Raw genomic sequence first — 25,189 nt, 5'->3', positions numbered from 1 at the left:
TCCGCAAAGTGAGGTTTATTATACAATTTAATAACAATTCTTTTCATGTAAATTTGAATCAGCATTTAGATTTATTTGCTTGAATATATATTTATCAAGAAAGAAAAAGAAAATGGGGGAAAAAAAATCAAAATCAGGATAGCCTTAAGGAACAATATAAATATGGAAAATTAGTGCAGCTCCATTATTTGAAAAAACATAAAAGTAAATAACATACTCTGAATCAATAAATATTCAATTACTGAATGCTACACATTTAAGATGCAATACCCTAATAGGAAAAATCCAAAATTCTATTGTGTTAAAACAAATTGATCAAATAATTTCATGGGGAAATTATATAAAATGTCTAAATAAAGCAATTAGCACCTGCCATTATTAAAAATGTATCTAGAAGAATTTAAAAGTAATTTCATTATTTTCCTCATGTCCCTTAAATTTATTTCAACAGAAATGCACAACCAATAGAACTCAAAATTTATAAAGGCATCCAAAGTATTAAAAAAAAAAAAAAGTGGGGAGTTTAATTTTTTAAAAATTTAAAGATGACCTGAAGAAACACACTTCACTAAATAATAATAACTATTCTAAAATTTTTCTTAATAATAATTTAACATTAGGTAAATGCACAAATTGTTGTTAATAATGTGACAATAAAATAACAAGCAAGAAGCACAAAAACTCAAGTTCAAATGACATCACAGAGGAAATTTATTAATCTTGTACATAGTTAAGAAGCTTATTTCATCAAGATAATGCCAAACTGTATGTAACTATCAAATCGCACTAGGAATTGCAAAAACTTGATTGAGGATTTAAAAAGCATTTAGAGTAAGGAATGGATGGATGCTTCTGAATTACTGTAATTTTTTGCAGATTATCTGATAAAAATCTTGTAAATCATCACTAATAATCTGCCATGGCAAATTATCTCCCCTCCCCCCAGTGCTAAAATTAGCACCTTCGGATTATATGCTGCCATGGATAATACACAGGAAATTACAATGAAACTACTTTGCTTTTTAAAAAATCTATTTGGTTTCGTGAAATAGTAAAAATTTAGCATATACTCAACATAAAAATTATTAACTCATATTACTTATCAAGTCCCCAGGAAAAATGACATCATAACAAAATTTGTTTGGAACAAAACTAATTTTGAAATCCAAATTTTAATTTAGAAATAGTTTTGAAAATTCTTTATTTAGTTAAAATGCTTCTTAATTCAGAAAAAAAAAATTAAGATAAACACACACAAAAAAAAAGTTTGCCATAAATGAAAACTTCAGGTTTTAAACCATCTGTACAAAAAAGTATTTGAAAAGTCTATGCACAACACATATAAAATTTTCAAATCTGCTGCTGTCAACAAAATAAGATAAAGAAATAGAAATTCAGAGCATGCCCTCATAATGAAGAAACCAGAAAAATACTAAAGTATATTCTAGATTTAAATATTGTAGTTAAGATATAAATACCAGAATAAATCTCATAAGGTGCAAAAAAAAAAAAAAAAAAAAAAAAAATGTTTTTAAAAAAATTATACATTAACATTTGTTAAGAATGTCTATTTTTCTTAGATATAGTAAAGAAGGAAATTTCAAGTCCTGATCTCTTGAAACAGATAACTCATCATGGTTTAAAATAATTGTGACTTTTCAAGTTTCCTCGTCTCTTAAATCAAAATTCATGAATGATAGACATCTTGTAATATGACTGAAGTTCAATAATTCCCTTTACATATTTGATTGTCTTAGAGCATTTATTTTCGTAAAGAATAAATAATTGCCTTCAGAGATTCTCTAGAACGTGCAACCACACTTGAAGGCACTATTTCTGTCAAAGGCCTCTTATCTTGGGTGGTGAATTTCTTGCATAGACCTTCAGCATTGCAGATCACGTGCATCCCACAATCATAGGTATTCACTTGTTGAGTGCAAGGCATCTCTTGTATAACAGGCGGATGTCCACCCTTCAATGAATTCCGAAGAAACATGGCAAGGACTTTCGCCAAGCTCTCTGCTACAGGAAGGTTGCAACTTCCAGGATAAGAATCGTAATGCTCAAATAAGTTCTCTGATGCATTGTAGGCAAGAAGACTCCAATGAGTACCCCCAGGTACAGTTTGCGCTCGACAATCATTCACAGGGAAGAGAATGTACTGCTTGGTATCCAACTCAAGCCCTTCTATAGTAGACTTGACATCTTCTGGAAGACCAAACTTCAAGTATTGAACAACCTGAGGACAGACAAATCCTAAAACCTTCTTATGATCTTTGTACACTTCATTTTCTAAATATTCAAACCAGAAAGCAATAATGTTATCATTAAGCCAATTAGGTGGGGTTAACAGTTCAACATCAGACTGCCTAAGCAAACAGTTTTCATAATTCAACACCACAGGATCACAAGAGGACATGGCTTTTCCTATGATGCAGTTGACTGTGTATTTAAATTCCTAGATTACTTTCAATATCAGGATATAACCATGCATCATCTCTAAGTTTTTCAGCTAGGAGTCTGAGTTGCTCGAGTCTTTGCAAGTGAAGCTCTGGAAAAGTAAAAGAAAAAGTAAGACATAAAATTAAAATCCTGTAATGTTCAGAGATCAAATTTTGAACTACACAAGTATGCACAGCTAACATCTAAAGTAAAAGAATTTATTTACACTACTTCAGAAAATTTTGTACTTCAAGCTTTTACACAATTTTCAGGGTTCATGATATTTACATAATTACTATAAAATGATTTTAAAAAAAATCCATATCTGAATAATAGCGAATCTTGTTTATATAGTTCAATTAAAAATCACGAGGTTGTATCAGGAAGATGGCAAGGACCAGTCTTCCTGATCCTCTGCTGTCTCTCAATCTCAATCCAAATTATTTTACATTCTGAAACTTTTCAGATCCGTAAACAAAGGCATATGGTTCTCATCTCTTGCAACAAGAGACACACACCCAAGAAATGCCACATCTGCGGCTGATAAACAAACAGCTGCAGAATACCCAGTCAGCAAATTTTAATTACGGCCCATCCTGCATAAAATACACAAAAAGAACAATTCTATTCATTAAAACTGATTACAGCCTTATTTTGCAGTGCACAGTCTTAATGAACTTAAATTACTAACAGTGCCTAAGAGAAATTAGTAGGCAGCTACTACTTCAAACAAAACTAATGGAACTAAACAATATTGATAGTATCTTTTAGTACTAAACTACAAACAATTAAACTGATAGCATTTTTATTAGCAAACAATTTTATTGAAAGCAGCAATTAAACTTCATTAAAGTAGAAAACAAGATATTAGAAAAAGTGTAATTCATATCAAAGTTTTTTTTTTTTTTTTTTTTTGCTATTTTTATGGGATAGAAACCTTTATATTAGAAAGCCTTTTCTCATATGTCGAAAATCAAAAAGTGCTAATAAAACAAATCAAATGTGCCATCAACTCAGATATGCAACAGTTTGATGGAACAAGATATCACTTATTCCATCTATCTCCTGTAATTTGAAACGTGTGCAATATAGCTGGGGGCAAGCTCTCCCTTGAGAGACAAGAACAAAATACATCTTTCCAAACTGTTCCAGATGATTACAAAGAGTCGACTTAGTACAATATTGAAATAACCTGCTTAAGATTTTTAAGATAACCACAAAAATATATACAAGCAACAATATCAAACACCCAATTTTTTTTAACAGATTTCTGAATTAACCTATAAAATTATTTTCATAATTTTGTTTCATTTTAATTTCTTTACTTGTATTATCTTTAAATTGAAAAATACAATTTGCGATAGCATGAATAAGTTTCCCTCAACCAACAAATTTTTATATTCTTGCAATGTCTCCCTTGCATTTATTTTTAATTGCAGTTAATTTAATTAAGTTACTCTGTTGAGGCAAATCCTAATTTGCTCTCTAAAGCAACAGTCATTTTGACACAATTTAAACCCAATTTTTTCAGCAATAAGTTCCTTTGCAATTTTGTCAAAAATAAAATTTTCATCTTCTGAATGATGAATAATTCACACAATATCAAAAATATTCCATTAGGAAATAATAAATAACTTGAAAAGATTGGTATATTAATGAGCAACCTGGTGCTCAAGCTATGTTAGGTACAAAAGCTAAAAACTCTAGTATAAAAGAACTGCATTAAATTCTATTTTTTCATTTCATTGATTCAATATGAAAATAATTAATTCATCAAAGTCACAGCTTTTACAAAGAATTTCAGAGGAAAATGTAGTTTCACTTTTTCACAGACTTGTTTCTCATCTTTCTTATCTGTAAGTAATCCCTAATTGCAGGGTATTACTTTCAGATTTGAAAGTACTTGTTAACAAAGTTCAATGAAGCAACATATTTTCATATTTAGGATATACCTGACAATATTATTAGAAAAACAAAAGTAGCCCCCAATAAATCTCAAAAACACAGATATGAATCCAGAGTAATTTGATTTCAGGCAATATTTCTAACAGAGAATATTCATTTTGTAATTTGCTCATTTTTTGACACTAATCTCTTTAAAAAAATTTTAATTTATATTTTTTATTTCTTTACAAATTCCACTTAAAATAACACTTTTTCTATTTTTTTTTCTTTTCTTTTTAATGATGAATAAAGTATTTTTTATTTTAATATGATATCCCATTTTACTCAATCACTCATTATATATTTAACTTCACTAAATGTTAGATTAAAAATACCATTGTTAAGAAACTTACTGTGCCAAATATACAGTATCTACTTTTTACAAAATTGTATACTGAGGTGAATAAATGTCTATTGTATTATTCAAAATACAACAAACAAATTTTCAGTATAAACACAGAATTTAAAAACCAATTTTAATTCTCAAATAAAAATTCTTAGCTTTTTTTTCCAAAAAAATATTTTATAAGGGTGCACAGAAATGTTTAAATAATTATTTAAACATTACTCTACTCCTAAAGAAACTTATATTCATTTAAACCAAATCCGAAATAAACAAGAAAAAAAATTCAGATGATCATCTAATAAAGGAAGAACATTTTTATAAAAGTATTCATAATGTTACAGTTCCGATGGATTCATGGACTGAATGAGCTTTAATACAGACAACACAAACAGAAATTCATTTATAGTAGTTATTTTCAAATATTTAGGATTCCAATCTCTCATAGCAAAAACAATCCAATCTCTCATAGATTATAATAACTCAAACTAGCTCATCTACTAAGCATGGGAGGAAAAAACTGTATGCTAATTAGTAAATTAGCTCAAATTCTAAACCAAGTTTGGCAGTTTCATTACAGTAAAAAAAACAAAAAAACTGATGATCATCTGCTACACACACTTAAAGAAACACGACAGCAATTCTTCTTTAGTAATTGCAATAAGATTTTTTATGTACCTATGCATGAAAGACTATGCAGAAAGGTAAGAGGAGCAATTATGTCAGATGCATAATGTAAAGCCACATACCTTAAGGATCTAGATTCTGTTCACAAACAGAAATAAAACCTTCTGTTGTACCCTCAAGATTATTAGAATAATAAACAGTAGAATAATCTAATACATTATAATTATATTCAGGGCACTTTTATAATGATACACCATTATAAAAGTGCACTTCCAGTATTATCAACTCGAAATATCTTGGATTATAAAATAATTGCAAAACAGTATACAATTGTTTCTAATGAAATTTTAAATAAATTCAAAAATTACCTTTATCTAAGGCTTTTGAATTCTTAGTCAATTCTTTTTCAAATCGCAATTTTGAGTAGTTGCTCATAATATCATTTTTTTCATATCCTAAAAGAAAAAATATAATTGCATTTAGAGGAATAAATTAATAAATATATGAACTAATATAAATATATGAATGAATAATTAAATCATCAAGAAATGAATAAAAAATCAAAGTCATAAGTCTATTTTAATATAGTTTTATCTTTATTTTTAAAAGAAAAGACAAAATTCAATTAATATTACGGTAATTAGAATAATTATTTGAAATATCTCCAGTATTCATTTACTATTTTTTTATATAAATTATAATATACTTGAAAATGATTACTCTATCTTGTGAAAAGTAACAATAAGAATTGATAAAAATAACTAACTCCTATGTATTTTTTTTTTTACTTTATTTAATAAATTAAAATTTAATCTAGTCATTTCTTTTTCATACTATGAAAAATATAAGTTTATCCCTTAAAACTTTGCATTGATACATTGATTGTAAAATTTGCTTTGATATAAATCTGTGAACATTTCATTAAATATTTTAATTTTTTCAAACAGAATTTAACTATAATAACTTTAAAATAATAACTATATAACTTTAAAAATAACTTTAATAATTTAAATATCCTATTTAACAGTGGTAAATTTTATACTTTTTATTAATGCAAATTTTACAGCAGAAGTTTTTTCCCCAGTGAAAAACCAATTTTCTATAATATATTCTTAATTTTTTCAAGCATGGTGATTTATTTCCTGAAATGTATCAAAGTATTTCATCTATGATAGTTCAGTTTTTAAACTACCAAAATAAAGAAAGCATATGTTTAAAGCTTAAAAATATTTTTTCTTCTTTAAATGGTTTAAAAACTGAATTACTATGCATTAAATACTTTGATATACATGGTTCATGTCATAATCTACCATACCTGAAAAAATTAAATCCTTGGGGCCTCAGAAACCCAATTTGTGTCCTCCCAGATTAACTTTTTTTAATAAAGAAAAATATTCCTCAACAACACTATGAATAGTCATGGGGGGGGGGGGGAAGAAGACACCGAGAGTTATTTTGCAATTGATTATCCTATATACTAAAAATACTATTTTAAAAGTGGTAATAGATGCTGTGCCTAAAATTTTCCCATAGGGGGCTGTTTACATATTTAAAATTATACAAACATTGAACTTTTCTAAGGCAGCTACCTTGGTGTCATGAATAGATTCTCCAAGGAAAAAAATGCATGGAGTATACAACTTTTGGTTAATACATCATCATTACAACATGAGATATTTACATTTTCAACAAAGGAGTTGTTTCAATATTTAAATATATAATATTTTGATATTCTTTTTTACAATGGTAATAGCACTTAATTTGTTTTTGAATTTTTATGCAATTTAAAAGCATTTGTAAAGATACATGTTAAAATTGATTACTATTTCATTTCGTGACAAAATATTCATAGTAAAAATATTTTAGAAGCACTGTGATAATTTTAGGCAAAGAATTATTTAACAGCATTGAAAGTTTTATTTAAATTTATCCTGAGCCTAATTCTACATTATACTAATAGATTGAAATAGAAAGTTTTGCTGTGTGAGCAAAAAATATAAAATTAAATATATTTTTTATTGTATAAAAGATATACCAATTTTAGTTCAAAGTTAAGAGAGTGTGGATATTAATTTTATCTTACAAAATGAGCACTTTATAAGTACTTTAAAAAAATAAGAACAAATCCTAACTTAATATTTTTTTATTACAGAACTATAAGTTCAAATGAAATAAATTAAGTTGGGTATTAACACATTTGCTGCCACGACTCGCGCCTGATATTCGAAATATCTATCTAATTAGATGACCCTTTTCTTTGCTATCTCTTAACTGTAGTAGAGAAGGGATCATCTAATAACATAGATGGTTCGTTACAATTACATACATCTGTAACGCACAGGCGCATCATGCGGCAGTCAATGTGTTAATTAAGTGTTCAATTTTATACAAATATATATGTAAAATACTACCAGGAATCATTGAATATTTATCATCAACCTTTAAATTAAATTAATTAAAATGTTTTTTAATACAAGTTTTATTTGAAAATTTTTATTAAAAGACTTTCAATTCATACCTTAAATTATTTAATTATAATGCTACTTCATAAACATTCCAATTCCTCAAAAAAGGTTAAGAACATAAGTAAACAAATCTAAAATATAAAACTCGTGATAATTTTAAATACACAAAAAAAAGATTATTTTCCCTTCAAAGATTTTTCCGCTTTTAAATCGTTCAATTTTTGATAATGAAAAATTTCAGGCACATCAGACAAGTAAGTGCATTAACTTTATATTGAATTCAGCAATTTCCTTTTGCAAGTGAAATTTATTTTTCTATAAAGAAATCAGAGTTGAACTTTCTTTAAGTCAGACAACTATTTCTTTTGCCCTTTGTTTCCCCAAAAGTATGCAATATTTTGAATCATCAGATATTGTTAACTTTCTCAATTCTTTAATAATGATTATCGAGTGGATTCTGCTAGATTGCTTTATGTTGGCCAGAGATTCCATTTTGTGAAGCCTATTTTGCATTCAAACTTCCCCAATTCAGTATTTTAATTAATGTCAAATCTTCTTTCAATAGATGCTTGTGCACATGACAGAATGAAAATTCTCAAAACTTTTCCGAATTTATGATTTTTAAATAAAGAATTTTTAAAAAAACTCATACAATCTTATTTTCCCAACAAAAATTATCGAAACTGAGATAAAGGTTAATCTGACTAGGAAAACTATTAACTCCCTGAGAATAGCATCTTTATACTATCTTTCATCCTTTCTGAAAGTACAACACAGAACGTCATTCAATTTTCACCCTTATTTGTTCTCTGCCAAAACAAAATTTCTTACAGAAGCAAAATTTATTGAATTCATTACACATTTCAACATTTTTAAAACAAGCTACTGATCAATTCATACTTGAAAAGCATATTACGTTATCGGTTTTACTTTTGTGAAATTAAGTCTTTTAATAATTTGTCCCTTCTTATGCTTGCACTTGCTTACTGGAATTAGCATTAAAGAAATAATTTCAACCGAGTAATTTTCTTTCAAAACTTTAAAAAGCACAATTGTTGTTTTTCTAACTTACTTATATATATAAAAAAGCAAAAGTGAGTCATCACTGATATATTTAAAGAAATGACTTAATGCTCTCTGCCATAAATACATGTGAAACCAGCCGAGAATGTCTCAGCACTACTTCAATGCATACTTCCTAGTGAAGATTATCACCTCTTCCTCTGCCACACAAGTCAGAGACTTTCAGCAAAATTGTGAATCCTTTAAGTACGGAGATTTGAAAGGGGGGGGGGAATTTGAAAAAAATGAGAATGCTCCAAAACTTTTTGACTGGCAAATTAAATCCAAAATTCATGACAGAACTACAATTTTAGAAACAGATAAATTAAATTTGTTAAGTTATTTTAAATTATGCTTTTATTGTTGTTACAGTGTTTGCATGCATAGAAACATATAGATCAGAAGTCAAACAACTTTTCTACAAAATTTTGAAATTATTCTGTTCACTAGTATTCAAACAAAAAAAAAAGTAAGAAATCGGTAAATATAGTGTTAAGACATTTCAGCTCAAAGCATCTTAAAATTATTGTGTTCACAGATAGACACAACTCCAATAATGTGTTATTTGGAGATTTGAATCATGGAGATAATGCAAAATCTCCGGATTGAATTTTCTGACGATTGCAATCTTTTCACTTTGAATAGTTCATATATGAAAAAGTAAATAGTTTATATATGAGAAATTTTATTGGCCTTAATTACTTTTGGTATCTTTTTTCAAGAGTAATTAATGACCTATAAGTAACTTCTGAACATCATGAACATCTTGCTTTATTTTTATTTTTAAAAGCTTTGAATCATTCAGTGTATTCACTGTTAAAAGTCCATAATAAATCAAATGCATGTTTTCCAGTATATAGTTAAGATGTAAAACTTTGCACAAAAATTAATTGAAATGAAAATATTTAAATAATTCCCTAGTGGAAAGTCACTAAATGACATTGAAATATAACCAACAAATGCTCTACAAACAAGTAATCCCCTGCAGAAAAGCAAGAATCAGCTAATTACTGTTAAAAACATATCATGAATACATAAAATTACTGCTAAAAAAAAGGATTTTCTTCTATTTAAACAGGAAAAAAGAGGTGAAAGAAAAATCAAGTACATGAAAAGGATATATTTCCACATTCTATTAGTATATCTCTAAATGAGATAAAACCTTTTTCACTGACCTCCAGACACAATAACACCATTAAATATTAAAATATCCAACTTCCCAAAGAAAATACAGCACATTTATTGTTCGATCTTTCACAATTAATTAATAAGTACATTATTTTCTTCTGAAAACAATAATACTCAACATAAAATATCAAAAAACAAAGAGAATAGGAAGATAAACAAGAGAATTGCAACTAGACATTGCAAACCAAGAAGGGCTAAACAAGAGTTCCACCTTTAGTAGCAAGTGAAATTCAAACTTCATTTATCCCCACCCCTCCAAGATTCATATGAAACTAATTACACTGAACAAAAATCTATTCAAGAGGCCAACCAAGCCTAAAAGAAAAGTAATTCTTTTATGGCTATGCTCATTTCAAGACTTCATGAATCAGAACTGCAATGGTTATGAAAAAAGTTTGCATAGAATTGAGGAGATAACCACAATGTAATGTTCTGAGGTTCTTTATTTGAATAAAAAAATTTAGTTTATTGATGAAGTAAGAATGGAAAAAGTCATTTTACAGAAATATAAGAAAGATGTCTCCAATTAACAAGCTTAAACATCTAAAGAACTTGTATCTTGGTTTCATCTTAGACGCAAATCAAAATAATTAATAAAATTTCTAACTCTCAAAAACAGATGATGGTTATTATTATATATACATGCTACTTATCTAACTTCACATATATATGATAAATGCACTATGATTATTTAAAGAAAAAAGAAAATGCAATCCTAATTTTAAAACCATAAATATAACTTAACACAATATTAAACTTATTTCATACTTCTATATTAACTACAAGCCAGCAATTAACCACTAAAAAATTGCTGCAATTAAAACAAATACCACTTATTTAAATCAGCTATTAGGTTTGTTTGTTTTTTTAAATATTTTCTGCATAATGAATAATTATTTTAACCTTTTGTTTTAATCCACATGAATTTTGAAATTAATATATATATAAGTGTATATATATATATATACACTTTCTAAAACGGACCTGCAATAAATTTTTAATGCATTCAAAATATGGAAATTATAAGTTATACTATTTTCATACCAATTATATTTCCTTCCAATTCAACTAATAATTAATTCTAACAGTTTATATCTTAAGATATTTTTCATTGAGATAGTTGCCAGTCATTCTGCAAATATCTAATGAAAACTAAACTTTTTTTTATGCTTTACGTTCTAGTAATTTGGTTCCATTATTAATCATATTTTTTGAGGGGGAACAAATTCCTTACTTTTTTCATAGTAGGGAGAAGAGGGAAATTTATACTTTTTCTTAATAATGGGATTCATATATCAGCTTCAATTTTCACAAAGCAGTGTATTTTCATATTCTCTTATGTATAATTGAATTAATAACAACAATTAACTTATTCTATCTCTTTCTTGAGATCACATACAACTTGCTCAACAAGAGAAGTGGATGGCAGGTAGAAAATAGCTTTATAACTTGGATCACATTTAGAATTAAAGCGGTTTAATTCTTTTAAAAGCAGAAATAAAAAAAACAGACAGTGAACCATTATAATAAAACACAGAGAATGTGAATAAATACTAAAGATATGCTTTAATAATGGAAATTTTTTTTTAAAAAAAACCATAGTCAAAGTTTAACTCACATTTTTACTAACTAATATTTAAAAATAAATAAGTAATCAAATATTTTATATGCATAATTCCTTAAATTTCATTTCTTTTGAAAGTGAATCATGAAAAAAAAAAAAAAAAAAAAAAAGAATTCTAGAATAAGATTTTTAGAAAGCTTTGAAATGAAAAAATATGGTAAACTGATTATTGGAAAATCAAACGTAGGATTGAAGCCGAGAATTACATCACAAAATAATGATTGATTTTAAAATGACAAAAAATTTCAATTACTTTTGCATATTCAAAGTAGGAGTTGAAAACAGAGTAGAGCATGAGTAACAAAAATATTATTTTATCTTTAATTAAAAAGATTAGCATATAAAACAGTTTTGATGACTTAAAGAATAAAACAGTTTGCTGAAACATTTTCTAATAGTTATCCCAAATTATTTTCAATAGCACATCCTAAATGACTAAAGTTAGTAATTTCATGAAAAGCCTAAATATGTAAGATATGTTACTAATTTGAAAATAGAAAAATACAACAGATAATACATACATTTAATGTGTAACTATTAAGCAACAATATGTGCACAAGATACATAATGTTTTTAACACTTAATTTACACTACTATAAAAATACAAGACTTTTTTTTATAGTATCACAGAGAGTATTGTTTTAAGGTGTCTATCAGGATGCAAAAAAAAGAAGTGATCCCAATAACTTTTCAAGACCTTTCAAAAATCAAGGTCCCTGAAAGATAGTCCTATTCTCAAGTACCTGGTTCGAATGGCAGATAATTTTACCAAATGTTCAAATTTTCCGTATTATAACATATGTTTCACAAATTCAATAAGGTTAAATTAAAGAATGCATTATAAATTTTTCGCCATTGTCAAAAAAAACATTAGAAACTCGTCAAAGAACAATTAAACAATACTGTTAAGTTACCATATTTATTTATCATTACTTTAAAAAAAAATTACAATTTTGAATTCGTACCGCATTTTTTAGTCGGGCCTTCAATATTTATCAAATACTTAGTTAAAACGAGTTAAGAAATTTAGAGCCATGCACAGTAATTCATCCGACATTTTCATTTAGAATCATAGTGAACAAAATACATTTCACATTTTAAGCATGTTATAAATAACTTTTTTATAAAAATTTTATTTTAAAAACTGCTAAATGCCTTTAGTCAAAGATAATTTATAGAGTTAAATAGGTGTTATAATCCAAATCATATTCGAAGCCACTTAATCACTAACAGACACCCTAATTATGTCACATTATATATAGTGCACTTATTAGAATTAAGAGCTTAAAAATTTTATTTAAATTATACCAGATTTTCTTAGTGTTTGAGAATGCTTGGAAGTAACACCGCGCTGCTTTTGGAATAAAGCTTTTCTGGGACAAGGCGGACAAGCAGACGCACTATCCATTGATAGAAATGATTTTACAATAAATAGATACAATCTTTCGGTTCACCGCCTCTGGAATTAGTAAAATTTTAACAAATCAGAAACAGGAATTGGTTTTTCAAAAATTAATCTACAAACTCAAGCTCGTTCATCGCAGTTAACGTTACAACCAACAAAGAATTTGGAGATTCCGCAACCTTGAAGAAGAGAGGTAAAACTCCCACTAGCAAGAGGAAATTGGAAGCTCACTTCGCATCATTGATTGGCCAGAAAAACGAATTTAATGTGAATACTAGTGCAAGATTTAGCACTATAATTTATAGAGGAAAATTACTTTGATATATAAGAAATGTTTGACTTATTTAACATTCAGTGATAGACTTTTTTTTTATAAACAAAATAAATAATAGTAGATAGTAAACAGTAAATCAAACGCAGATACTAAAAGTATTTTCAAAAGATAACTATGGCTATGAGCACCTAATAAAAAGTAAAACTTTTACATACTTATACATGCAAAACATTCTGCATTTTCAAAACAGTGCTGTTAATTAAATGAGTTGTCTTAGTCTGATTAATTTGTCCTGTCTGAAATAAAACAAGAGATAAAAACTTTAATTCTATAATCGAAGCATAGTGACTCCATATCATTAAAGTTGAATAAGAAGGAAAAAGCCCCACAAATATAAAACCGTTGGAAGTGTTCTCCACAAAACTTTCTTGCATACTCTCTAATAAAGATGTTATATCAGAGAAAACCTTCATGGCATTAGCGTAGAAGAATTACGAAATATCAACCTTTGGCGTGAATTAAACATTTTTATCGAATCTATTGCGTAATCATTGGCAAGTTATTTGACGATTAATACTGGTATGGAATAATAACATCCGAAAATCGAATTTGTGTTTTAGAGGCATTTTTCCCAACCGATTGAAACCAAAATTTGACAGAAAAACTTCACACGTAGTTACAAAATCCCATATCAAATTTATAGCATTTAACTCCTAGCGTTTAACCCTATTTACATTGTGGTGAATAGCATATCAGCCAGCTAACAGCCCTGCTACCTGATCAATTGTTTTGGCATCATGGTCATGTTACTGGACTGCGAACCACAATGTCCCAGGTTCTATCATCGCGCATCACAATTCGCCAAAACATGTTTCTGGAGATACAGAACGATTGACGATCAACCCCCTCATTGGATTTGGTTCAAAATTTGATGGGTATATACACTATAGATGTTAAATCTGTGTACCGAATCTTATCTACCCATCTATATTCGTTTTGTAGTTATTTTATTAAAGTACATTCGAAGAGCAAATTAGACAGACTTCCTCTGAATGGATTTTGATAGAAATATACAAATTTTGATAGAAATCTATAAATTTGGTGTACACACTACATACCAAATTTCATCCTTCTAGATCAAAGTATTTTTGACTTTTCATTGTTACAGACAGATACAAGGAAATTTTCCAAAAATTTTGAACTTGGGGGTCTAAAATGTGGAGATACGCCAAAATCTAGTTTGAATTTTTTGACGATTACTATACTTTCTCTATACTACGTATAAAGGCCTTATCACACGGCCATACACTTTCGTGGACAAACGCGCACGGAAAAATGTGTGTAATGACGTCACGTGGGGATTTGCTGTATGGTAAACCTAAAACACAGGTGTACTTTATGGCTAATTTATCGCTCTTTATTCTCTTTTTCTGTTTGGTGAATATCTGTAGTTTATACATTTCATTAGTGGGATTCCTGTTCATACATTCCATACATTATATCCTGGAATATATTGCTGTTCCATCAATTTTGTTAATTTTTCAGTAATAATGACAGGTTTACGTACAAAAAAAATCTAATAATTGCATAATGTATCTGTATTGGTATTTCATAGATTAAATTGTGAAAATCAAATTAAACACAGAAATATGCTAAAAAAGCGATTTTGTGAGTGATAAGGCCTTAAGAGAAAATAAAAAGAAAAAATTAACCAAAATGTAGAACACCAGGGCAACCAATGAAAGAAGGTAAATACTCATACTCAAGTGTTACAATACATGATAAAATTTATTTTTAAAAATTTGTGCTATATGTTTGACAATACTCAAGTAGAGAAACTTCCAAGACTTTAGCTCAATATTATGTGTCAATACTGTACAACAAAGTTCTTTATCGCATAACAAAGATATTCTACAAGTTAGTGCCCTATTTCTAAATATTCTCAGAATTGATTCTAACTACCTAGTAGAGTATTAAAAGAAATGCTTCTAATAAATCCTCATGATTATTTTTAACCTGTTTTAAGCAATTTCTCTTTTCAATTTACGTTGAGATTCGATTCGCAGACAATTTGGTTAGCGCCTTATTCGATAGAATCAGACAGCCCTTAAAATATGAATGTAGATTACAGCAACAGCGTGTTTGTCTCCACCTCTTGTTTTTTTTTTTATAGCCTCCGGATAAGGAATCGAATGTCCAGAATGAACTCAAATCCTAATGGAGATGTCACAGAGATTTTGGTATATGGTCCCTATGCATCTTTTTTGTGCCTTTTTTGTTTTGTGAACCAAATTTATAACTGACAATATTTTAATTTCCAGTTTCTCTTCTATATAAGAGCTAAACATGATTAAAACTGTAATAAATAAAAATGAAATATTATTCAAAATAACTTTAAATATTGCATTTATTTATCTTCTTATTGTTTTAAAAATTGCCATATTCTACAACAAATAATTTAAAATTTACAATTTTTTTTGATGACCCTATCTTTTTTTCCACTACTATAGTATCTTCAACAAAATCGATTAAGGTATACATATTTGTCGAAAAATCAATCATAGATTATTTGAGATATTACTTTTTCAATCTCTGCTACTTCAATTTCTTTTCGAAAACAGATCAAAAGCATACAGATTCATCACTAAGCATGACTTTCCTCTTTTTTTCCTTTGTTTTCTTCTATATTAGATGATAACCAGCATTAAATCATTATTAATAACCAGCTTTTACACGTGAAAAATATTTTGTATATAGATCACAGGAGGCATTGCTTTAAAATATCAGTTGTTAATTTGTCATAAAAAATAAAACATTATTGACTTGACAAGACGCTATCCCGTTCTTAGATGTAATATCACTTTCTATCAAATAATAAACTGTTCAAAATGCACGAAAAATATATTTTTATTATATTAAAATCCTATTCCTAATTACCCACGATGAAAGTTGTGAAGGATAATTGAGAACCCTAGTCTATTTCTCAGGAGAAAATCTAAAAATCGTTATTTCAACAATTGTGTCCTACAGTTCCAAGAAATGTATAACTTTACAATTTATCTTGAAAATAGCCGATTAGGAATCTCTTCCCAAAAAATATCCTTTGTCAACTTTTGAAAGTTTACCTTGATGTTGGACAATATTTCAAAACATAAGCAGCCATATGGATAATACTAGTGTTGCTTCAAAAATAAAAATAAAATCGTTTTTCAAATTTCTCCTTTTTTACAGACGTTAAGGTAGGTTTACACTCAGCCAGTTATAAGATTCCAGTAAGTCACGTATGAGCAGAAGGAAGATTGCACATGCACTGAGAGAGCAGACAATAGCAAATTCTTGTCTCGGGCGGGACAAGTACTTGCTACTGTACAGTTTCTGCGCATGCGTGGTCTTACTGGATGGATTATAGCTGGCCGAGAGTAAACTCTAGATATCTACGTTTTAACAAAAAATACCTTCTCCATATTTGAGAGTTAGCCAAAAGTCTTCATTTCGGTACTACGAGTTTTTACCATCCCAACATTTAGAAACAACTGATTTCAGCGATGTCTTCAAGACGGGAGATCTGCTGAGTTAATGGCCCCCGATATATATTTACAGCACACTTTATCTGATAACTGCCGTATTTCCGCCAAGTGATTGTTCACAGCTCGTATTCCATTGTTTGGAATCCAAGCCAATTCTATTATTGAATTTGTATGATAATGCATGTTTATATCGTTTCTACCAGAATAAAAAGTCCATCCAATATAGTAAGAAGCATATAACCTGGTTACACCCAGTTCTATGCATTTTGGTATGTGATTTTGTGACTACAATTGTAGCTCTGTTTCAAATTTTAGTTTTAATTGATCGGGAAAAGAACATTCAAATTACACATTTGGTTTTCTGCAGTTGCAAATATAATTGGCTTGTGATATGTGAAGATTGTAAATTCGGATCCTTCCAACATATGTTTAAATTGTTTCCTTAAAAAAATGGATACTCATAAGTTTCCGATCATATGCCTTATAAGCCTTTTAAAGGTAATTTAATTGTTTGCAATGAAATGCTATCCATTTTCATATTGCTGTAGAACAGATCCAACTGCGAAGTTGGATCTGTTCTACATCTACCCATACATAAATCTAATGGTAGATCTGTACTAGGAAAGGTTAATAAAGCAGCATTGGATAAATACTCTTTGCATTTTGCCTTTTTTTTCCTGTCCTTACAATTTTTCTACGATCTTCTTTTTTTTACTTGCATCTTTTAAATATTCATTTAAGGGTCCTTGGGTGTTAATTTAGCCGGGTGTCCATAAAAAATGATTATTCTTAAAAAGTGACGAAGTTTGAGAATAATTTTAGGAAATTTACAGTTTGTTATGGCTTTAGCTTTTCTGGAAGAGATTTTAAGCAATTTGGTGTCATCAAATGCCCCAAAAAATCTAGTTACTTCACTCCCAATACTTACTTCAATAGTTCGATACATGGACCATACTGCTGAATTCTATTAAATACTTACGCAAGATGTCTCTTATGCTATTCCATAGTTTCGAAATTATTTGGATATCACGCAAATACCGAAATTAAAATAGAGCCCAATGAAAATTTAATTAATGAATCTTTGAAAAATAGAGGGGAAGTAGCTTAAGTCAAAGCTCCTTATGTTAAATTCAAGAAGAGTAAATGGTGCTATTAAGGCTTCTTTGTTTATTTGTTTATCTTCTACTTTGGAATTTGATAATAAGCTTTAAGTAAATTCAGTGTAAAAAATATATACTTGCCTTTTAAAATATGATGGAAGCCTTCAGTTTTCAGTAAAGACTAGCGATCCGATAATAATATCATTTAAGAAGAGATAATCTCATTATAGTCTGAGTGCCACCTGTTTTTGTGACTAAATGGAGTGAGCCTGCCCATGATGATTTTACTGGTCGCTTAATATCACTTTCAAGCAAAAATTTGAATTTCTGTTTGGCTGTATCTATTAATTTAGGATCTAATTGTCTTGCCTTTGAATAAACTGGTTTGCTATTAGTAATTATGTAATGCTAAACACTGTGTTTTGTTTTAGAAGTTAGTAAATTAGATTTTGTTATTTCTTGAAAATGCGCCAAAATATTAGAAAATTTATTATTTTTGTCTAAGGTGCTTACAATAAATTCATCGGCTGACGATGTAATTTCATCAATAATGCTCAGTTTCTTTATACCTTTAATCATTTTTTAAAAATATCAAGCAATAAGATAAACATCTAAGAAAATCTACACCCAAAAATGCCTTCACAGACTTTGGCTACGTTAAATGATAATTCAAAATCATGCGAAGTATCAAATCAAAAATTAAATTTTATGGCCGAAACAAGGGATTTCAGTTCCTTTTGCAGCATAAAGTCGATACTAATTTTGTCATTGCGAGTGGCTGAAATTAAATTTAATCCGTCCTACCGTCGATTAAAAGTCTTATCCCAGTTTTTTTTGTCAATTACAAAAATTATTTTATTCTGATTTTGCAGGGGAGAGAAGTTTTCTTGGGTGTTCCAATTATATAGTGGTTTATTCTTTTCCGAAATACATCTTGATCCGAAAGTATACTGATAATAACACTGTTTACTATTCCGATTATTCGGTTATTTCCGACTTCTACTTTTCCCTCTGGATAATAATCTATTATTTTCTTCGTTATTACGATTTCTTCCATTTGGCTGGAGATAATAATGGAGTTCTTCAACCTACTTTTTCAAAGTCCTTTTGTAAATATCCATCATTTTAATACGCGCAGTGAAAAAGAAAATTTCAAGGGCACCAAAACACAATTTATAGCCAAGCATGGAATGCGTGAATTTATCTTATGAATTGTGTTTTATAAATGTTATTTTTGTTATTGTGTGTTCTTCAGCAATTTCTAGCTGTGGGACTTTTGTTGGGATATTTTAGCGGTTTTGAACTGAGCGAGGATAGAACCTGGGACCTTGTGGTTCGCAGTCCAGTAACATAACCACTATGCAAAAGCAATTGCTCGTGCAGCTTAGTTGTTAACTGAATTATATGCTATTCACCACAGACACTCTCCAGTGTGTCAGAGGTTAGACGAACGATATGGCTGTTGAGTGGCGATGTATTTGGTTATTAGCTGTTGTCTAATGGGCCAGTACCCAGTTGAGTAGCGAGTGTGTATGGGTGAGTGGTTGCTGCGTCAAGTGAGTCTGACGACTTTGTTTTGCTGCGTTAAGTGAATCTGACGAATTTGGTTTGCTGCGTTAAGTGAATCTGACGACTTTGGTTTGCTGCGTTAAGTTAAGCTGACGACTTTGGTTTGCTGCGTTAAGTTAATCTGTCGACTTTGGTTTGCTGCGTTAAGTTAATCTGACGACTTTGGTTTGCTGCGTTAATTTAATCTGACGACTTTGGTTGCGGGTAGATGGCGCCACAACAGCTGTTACGAAGATTGAAGGTTCATTGTCTGGGTCATCAACTTAGCGGTTTTGAATTGAGCGAATATAGAACCTGGGACTTTGTGGTTCGCAGTCCAGTAACATAACCATTATGCAAAAGCAATTGCTCGTGTAGCGTAGTTGTTATCTGGATTATATGCTATTCACCACAATATCATAGTGTAGAAATCGGGACGTTATATTTTCCCATATAATATCCGTCGCAACTGGAATGTTTACTATGTTGTCTAAATTAAGTAAACTACACAAACAGGATCCTGGGTTGTAAACAGGAATTTTCCCTAATTTAAATTTTATATTTTGTATGTTTGCGTTTTGTATGTTTTGTTTTTCCTCTTTTATGAAAGATTTTAGGGTAAATGGGTTTATTTGGGGAATTCGTAATTTAGAGTCCGCATTTGATATTTCAATATTAATTTCTTTGTATTCATTTTGCCCAAGACGTAAAACCAGTTCATCTGTGGATTTCCCACTCTTGAAGAAATTTTCAGAATTGTAGATTGCATGACGTTTACAGAATAGCAAATATCATTTTGTTCTACTACAGTAACGATTGTATGGCACAGTTTTACTAAGTTTCGAAACTGTAGAATAAAAAAGAAAAATAGACAGGTCTTACCTGACTTCAAAGAACTATATCACACACCAGTTGAAAACAGAACTTCTGATAAAATGAAGGAACAAGGAGCAAATTCTTTTGCTTAAAAAATAACAGCACAATGTTATTCAAAATTGAAATCTCGTTTTCTTTCAACGTCAACAATGCCAAAATCGCAAGTACATTATCATCACTATCTGTAGTAAAGTGTATTTCCGTTCTAGTTCGCGAGTGTAAATTCTGTTGAAGATTATCCTTGTCGCAAAGGTTGTTTTGAAACGACAAAACAAGTCGGATTCAAAGTAATTTTTCATCGTTTGGATGTTCTTTGATCTGATGAGTTTTTTGATAAGATGTTATAAAGCTTTTAAATGCAACTATATAAATTCTAATCCAAAAAAAATTGCTAGAAAATTCGTACTATTTTCTTTACAACAAAATGTTACGATTCAGATATTCGATTTCTTTCGCACAATATAATCGTAATCGTCATTTTGATTTCGTCACCGGTGTCATGTGAGTGTCGTGTTCTGTTTTCGAAACGAAAGGTGCAGACTGCAGATGGACTGTTTGTTGTAGTTAGCAGTAGAATGGGCTGTTACTGGATTTAGTTATAGAGAATATTTGACTACAACGATAAATATGAATTAATTTATTTACTGTCTTTGTAAATTTGTATTACTTCAAGTGCATTATCCAAACAGATATTCACTGATTATTTTTATGATCTTGTTTAAAAATACTGGATTTCAAAAGAATTACAAGTAAGTTAATTGCACGCATTTGAGTTTTTCTTGAATGATTTCCGGTGATTTTTATTTTTCTCCTTCCCAGCTTGTTTGCTTTGTCATTATATTTTAAAAGCATCATGAAAGTTTATATTTAAATTTGAATATTTATTTTCATTTAAATAACCACTAAGTCACGTCAAAGTTCATAATTTTTTTTATTATTAAAAATAATTTTTTATATTTTAGTGATTACATATAACTTTACATTTTGATTTTAAGAATGATAACACACCTGGTTGTGCTGCATGCTTCTTAAGTAGAGTTTTTCAGTGTTTCTGCATTCTAGTTACGGAAATTATTTATATTCAAGTTTGAAGATGACATCTGATAAATAGGTAGAGTATCACTGATAAATGGAATAACAGTGCGGTAAAATTTGGGCAGAATGAAAATAACAGCGCAAAAAATTAATATCTGGATTTTCTAGAATTTATTAGTGTGGGAATATTACAATTGTAAAAAACAATTTAAACCAAAAAGTTGGTAAAAAATAATTAAGCAATTAATTTATAAACTAAAAAGAAATTGCAAGATCTCAATCTATCATTATAATAACCTGTAACTAACAATTTAAAATACAAACTGAACTTCAAGTGTATTTTGGATTTGTATTAATATAATTTTTATGTATAATTTTATATAATATAATTTATATTATCCATTATGCAAGTAAGTATTTCACATGATTTTCATAAAAATGAATTTAATTTTCATTATTTTTTATAGTCTAAATATATTTTATAGCTTTTTTATTAAAAGTAGTTTTCAAATAGATTTCTGCCCTGACTTTCAGTATGATTTTTTTGGAATTATAAGAATTTCGTTTGTGAAACATGTTTACATCACTCATAAAACAGAAATATATATTAAAATACAGAACTGTCAAATAATAAAAAAACAGTTACAATATCAAAAACAAATGAATATGATTAGTTAGATTTGAATTTTTTTTTCTCCATCATTTGAATTTATATAATTTTAGAAACAGTTTAGTAATTTAGGAATATTTTTGTTGTACATGAAATATCTTAGTACTGTAATTAAAAATATTTAATGTTAATATAAATACTTCATTTAGAATTATATTTTACATTACATTTTTATATTTCACCTCCTTCATTTAGAATTAATTTATTTTTCTGTGTTCTTGCTTTAAATCAGTCAATCATTTGTGTTATATAATTGCTGTTATTTTTTTTTTTTGATTGAACTGGAATTTTTAAAAAACTGTTACGTAACTTTTTTTTTATTCATAGAAAAAACTTTTACGTTTGTTTTCACTATTTAATATCTTTACAGGCATATTTCTTGAGTTTTAATCATTTATAATGTATATTGTTTTACTAAGCATTATATGATAGCTAGAAATTGATGCATAGTCTTGGTAATTGTGTAAATTATAAATGTAATAATCAGTTTTCATATAATCTTAATCAAATGCTAAATTGCATATAATAGAGTGCTAAATTGCATATAATAGAGTGCTAAATTGCATATAATAGTGTACTAAATTACATGTATAAATTTTTTGCGTCACTGAAATAAAAAAGATATTTGTTCTTTAATACCATTAATTTTTAATGATTTTAATTTATTGATCATTACATTTTTAATGCTGTAATTTTTTTAAATCATTTATTTCTGAATGCCAAAGTGAAACTGTAAGATATGAAAATGAAAGATTTATCATTTTAAAGCACAATATTAGAACAACAATTAATATATATATATATATATATATATATATAACTATTAAACCCAGGAGAAACATTCTTACATTTGATTTCCTCTTCTCTCCAAAAGAAATGATGTAGTTTTTTTCGTGATTGTTGAAATATTCAATGAAGTGTATATACAAAATAGCAAAGGCAGTTTATTCAACATTTTTTCAATTTATAATACCTCTTTATATTCAATATTTGAAATCAAAATACAATCATTTCAAATTTTTGTTTGGACTAAATCTGAAAAAATTGTTAGATTTAGTGAAAAGGCTACATGGAGTTCTATGTAAATAGCATCTGTCCTTATGACTTATTGATAATCATTGCAAAGGTAACTGTTTTGGGAACTATCTTTAGTCATTTGGAAAGACATAGTTGGATTGAATGGCTGTAAAGTCAATTTATGGTATGATTACAGTTTTTCCAGAATCAAATAACTAAGCAACAGGGTGAATGCTGACCAGTCTTGCCTAAATGATTAAGTTCTGTTAAATATTTGAAATTTCGATTAACGTGCCAGTATGATTTTGTCTCGTAATTAATTTTTTGTATGTTAGTAAGTCTGATGGAATTAAACTGTTTATTCTATAAGATAGTGTTGATTATCTCAACTATTATAAATTTTGCAATTATTTTTATAATGTTTTGCATAATGTATTTGTTGATTTTTTTTTCTGGACATATTATGGTAATGGTGATAAAGTCATTGGCTTAATTTACTTGGCATTTAAAACTATGTTTAAGTTTAAGCAAACTATGCATGTTAGTTTAAATTGAATATTTTATTTTGGAAGTTGGGAAAAAATCAAATTTTATCTTTACCTATTTTTTATTATAGGCTTTATTGAGAAAAAAGGATATAAAGAAGAGATATAATACATGGGATAAAAAAATTCCTTTGATTTTATATTAATGTTTTTAAAATATTACTTATATAAAGTTAAAGTGCATAAATGTATTATTTCCAAAAAAGTCATTCAGCAGTAATTGCCATTTATCTCATTATATTTTAATTCAAATAATTTAATTCATTTTTAGCTTGTTTATTAGTTCTTTATCTTATTATACATTTTTTATGATGTAAAAAGTAGATGTATTTCCTCTTAATATATTCTCTACTAAGAATATGTTGTCCCTTCTTATCATTGATGAAAATGTCGATTCAGTTATGAATGCATATTCATGAAATTGAAGATTTAGTTTGGAATTTTTTGGCAACATAAATTTATTCCAATAATCCTGTAAGGGGACAATGGACTTCGAAATAAGCAAAAAATGGACGAAAATGTGACATTTTATTTTTATCCTTTCATTACCAAAATATATGTAATTTAACTAAGATATATTGTTCAGTAAAATGAATATTTGAAGAGTTAAGAGAAAAAAAAGTACATCTTAATGACTTTTCTCAAAATGATTAATAATATTTAAATATCTATGAAATGTTCCAAGTGTCTTAATTTTTGAAGAAATTAAGTGAAATTTATCATAAAGATTTCGGTCAAAGAAATTGGAGTATGAATTTTGTGTCAAGTTTTTTTTAGCTCATTAAAATTCAATTTTAGTTCAGAAAAACATAAAATTCCTTTAAAAATTCAGTAAGTGAGCATAAAAATATTTCTAAAAAATTAGCATTTAATTAGAATTATAAAATTATACGTAGTTAAAATATTAGGAAAAAGCATCATAAAAAATACTAGGGAAAAATTAAATCGCCTGGAATACTTTGAAATTCTTAAAAATTATATATATTTTAAATTTCTTAAAAATAATATATTTCGCTTTAAAATGTTTAAGAAATTTGATGTATTTATAATTTAATACATCTTCATAAAAAATTTCATAATCCGGAGGTATAAAGAAAATTTCAGTAACCTTTCCGCTGATTTTTTTTAGGGTAGAGCTATGAGAAGGAAAGAAAGTGAAAGCGAAATGGAAATTTTCGAACAAGGTGTTATGTATTGCTCGAAAAGTTGTCGAAATTTGAAGTTGAATATCGGCAGAATTTTTAAACCCGTAATTTCTAACAATCTTCGATAATCACAATATATGATTATCGAAAAACTTCCAATTTATAGGTTGTTCATTATGATAAGATAAAAACTCGTCGTCTAAGAATTATCTCCCCCTTTTACATCGAAAGGAATTATAGACAAGAGGAAATTTTTACTTATACAGTAATACATAGCGGCCCAGGAAGGGCGGGGGCGCTTGCGCAATTAATTTGCTCAAGAAAAGAAAGACAATTTTTATATATTCATCAA

The 25,189-nt window shown here is 28.3% G+C and overlaps 2 protein-coding genes across 7 annotated transcripts in view; one reads left to right on the top strand and one right to left on the bottom strand.

Moving 5' to 3' along the window:
* Nucleotides 1-687: 687 nt before the first annotated feature.
* Nucleotides 688-13,294, bottom strand: LOC129971279 (sentrin-specific protease 8-like). Its single transcript, XM_056084900.1, has 3 exons — nucleotides 13,004-13,294; nucleotides 5,725-5,811; nucleotides 688-2,551 (listed from the first exon to the last, which is right to left on the bottom strand). Exon 3 carries the CDS (start codon nucleotides 2,417-2,419, stop codon nucleotides 1,763-1,765), a length of 657 nt encoding a protein of 218 aa, XP_055940875.1. The 5' UTR covers nucleotides 2,420-2,551; nucleotides 5,725-5,811; nucleotides 13,004-13,294; the 3' UTR covers nucleotides 688-1,762.
* A 7,665-nt stretch (nucleotides 13,295-20,959) lies between these two features.
* Nucleotides 20,960-25,189, top strand: part of LOC129971451 (piezo-type mechanosensitive ion channel component 2-like) — a 171,791-nt gene continuing 167,561 nt past the window's right edge. For 4 of the 6 annotated variants that reach the window (XM_056085226.1, XM_056085225.1, XM_056085227.1 and 1 more), the window contains exon 1: nucleotides 20,960-21,174. The gene's annotated coding sequence lies outside the window, so the exon portion shown is untranslated. The remainder of the gene's footprint in view (nucleotides 21,175-25,189) is intronic. The other 2 variants (XM_056085229.1, XM_056085228.1) reach the window with 1 other exon arrangement.

Source organism: Argiope bruennichi, chromosome 6, assembly GCF_947563725.1.
Source record: "Argiope bruennichi chromosome 6, qqArgBrue1.1, whole genome shotgun sequence".
Classification (NCBI taxonomy): domain Eukaryota; kingdom Metazoa; phylum Arthropoda; class Arachnida; order Araneae; family Araneidae; genus Argiope; species Argiope bruennichi.
Note: the sequence above shows the minus strand (reverse complement) of the source record. Positions and strands in the feature narration are given on the sequence as shown.

What these genes read in the sequence shown, in the direction of transcription:
- LOC129971279 (XM_056084900.1), bottom strand. Translation starts at nt 2,419, where the DNA reads ATGTCCTCTTGTGATCCTGTGGTGTTGAATTATGAAAACTGTTTGCTT.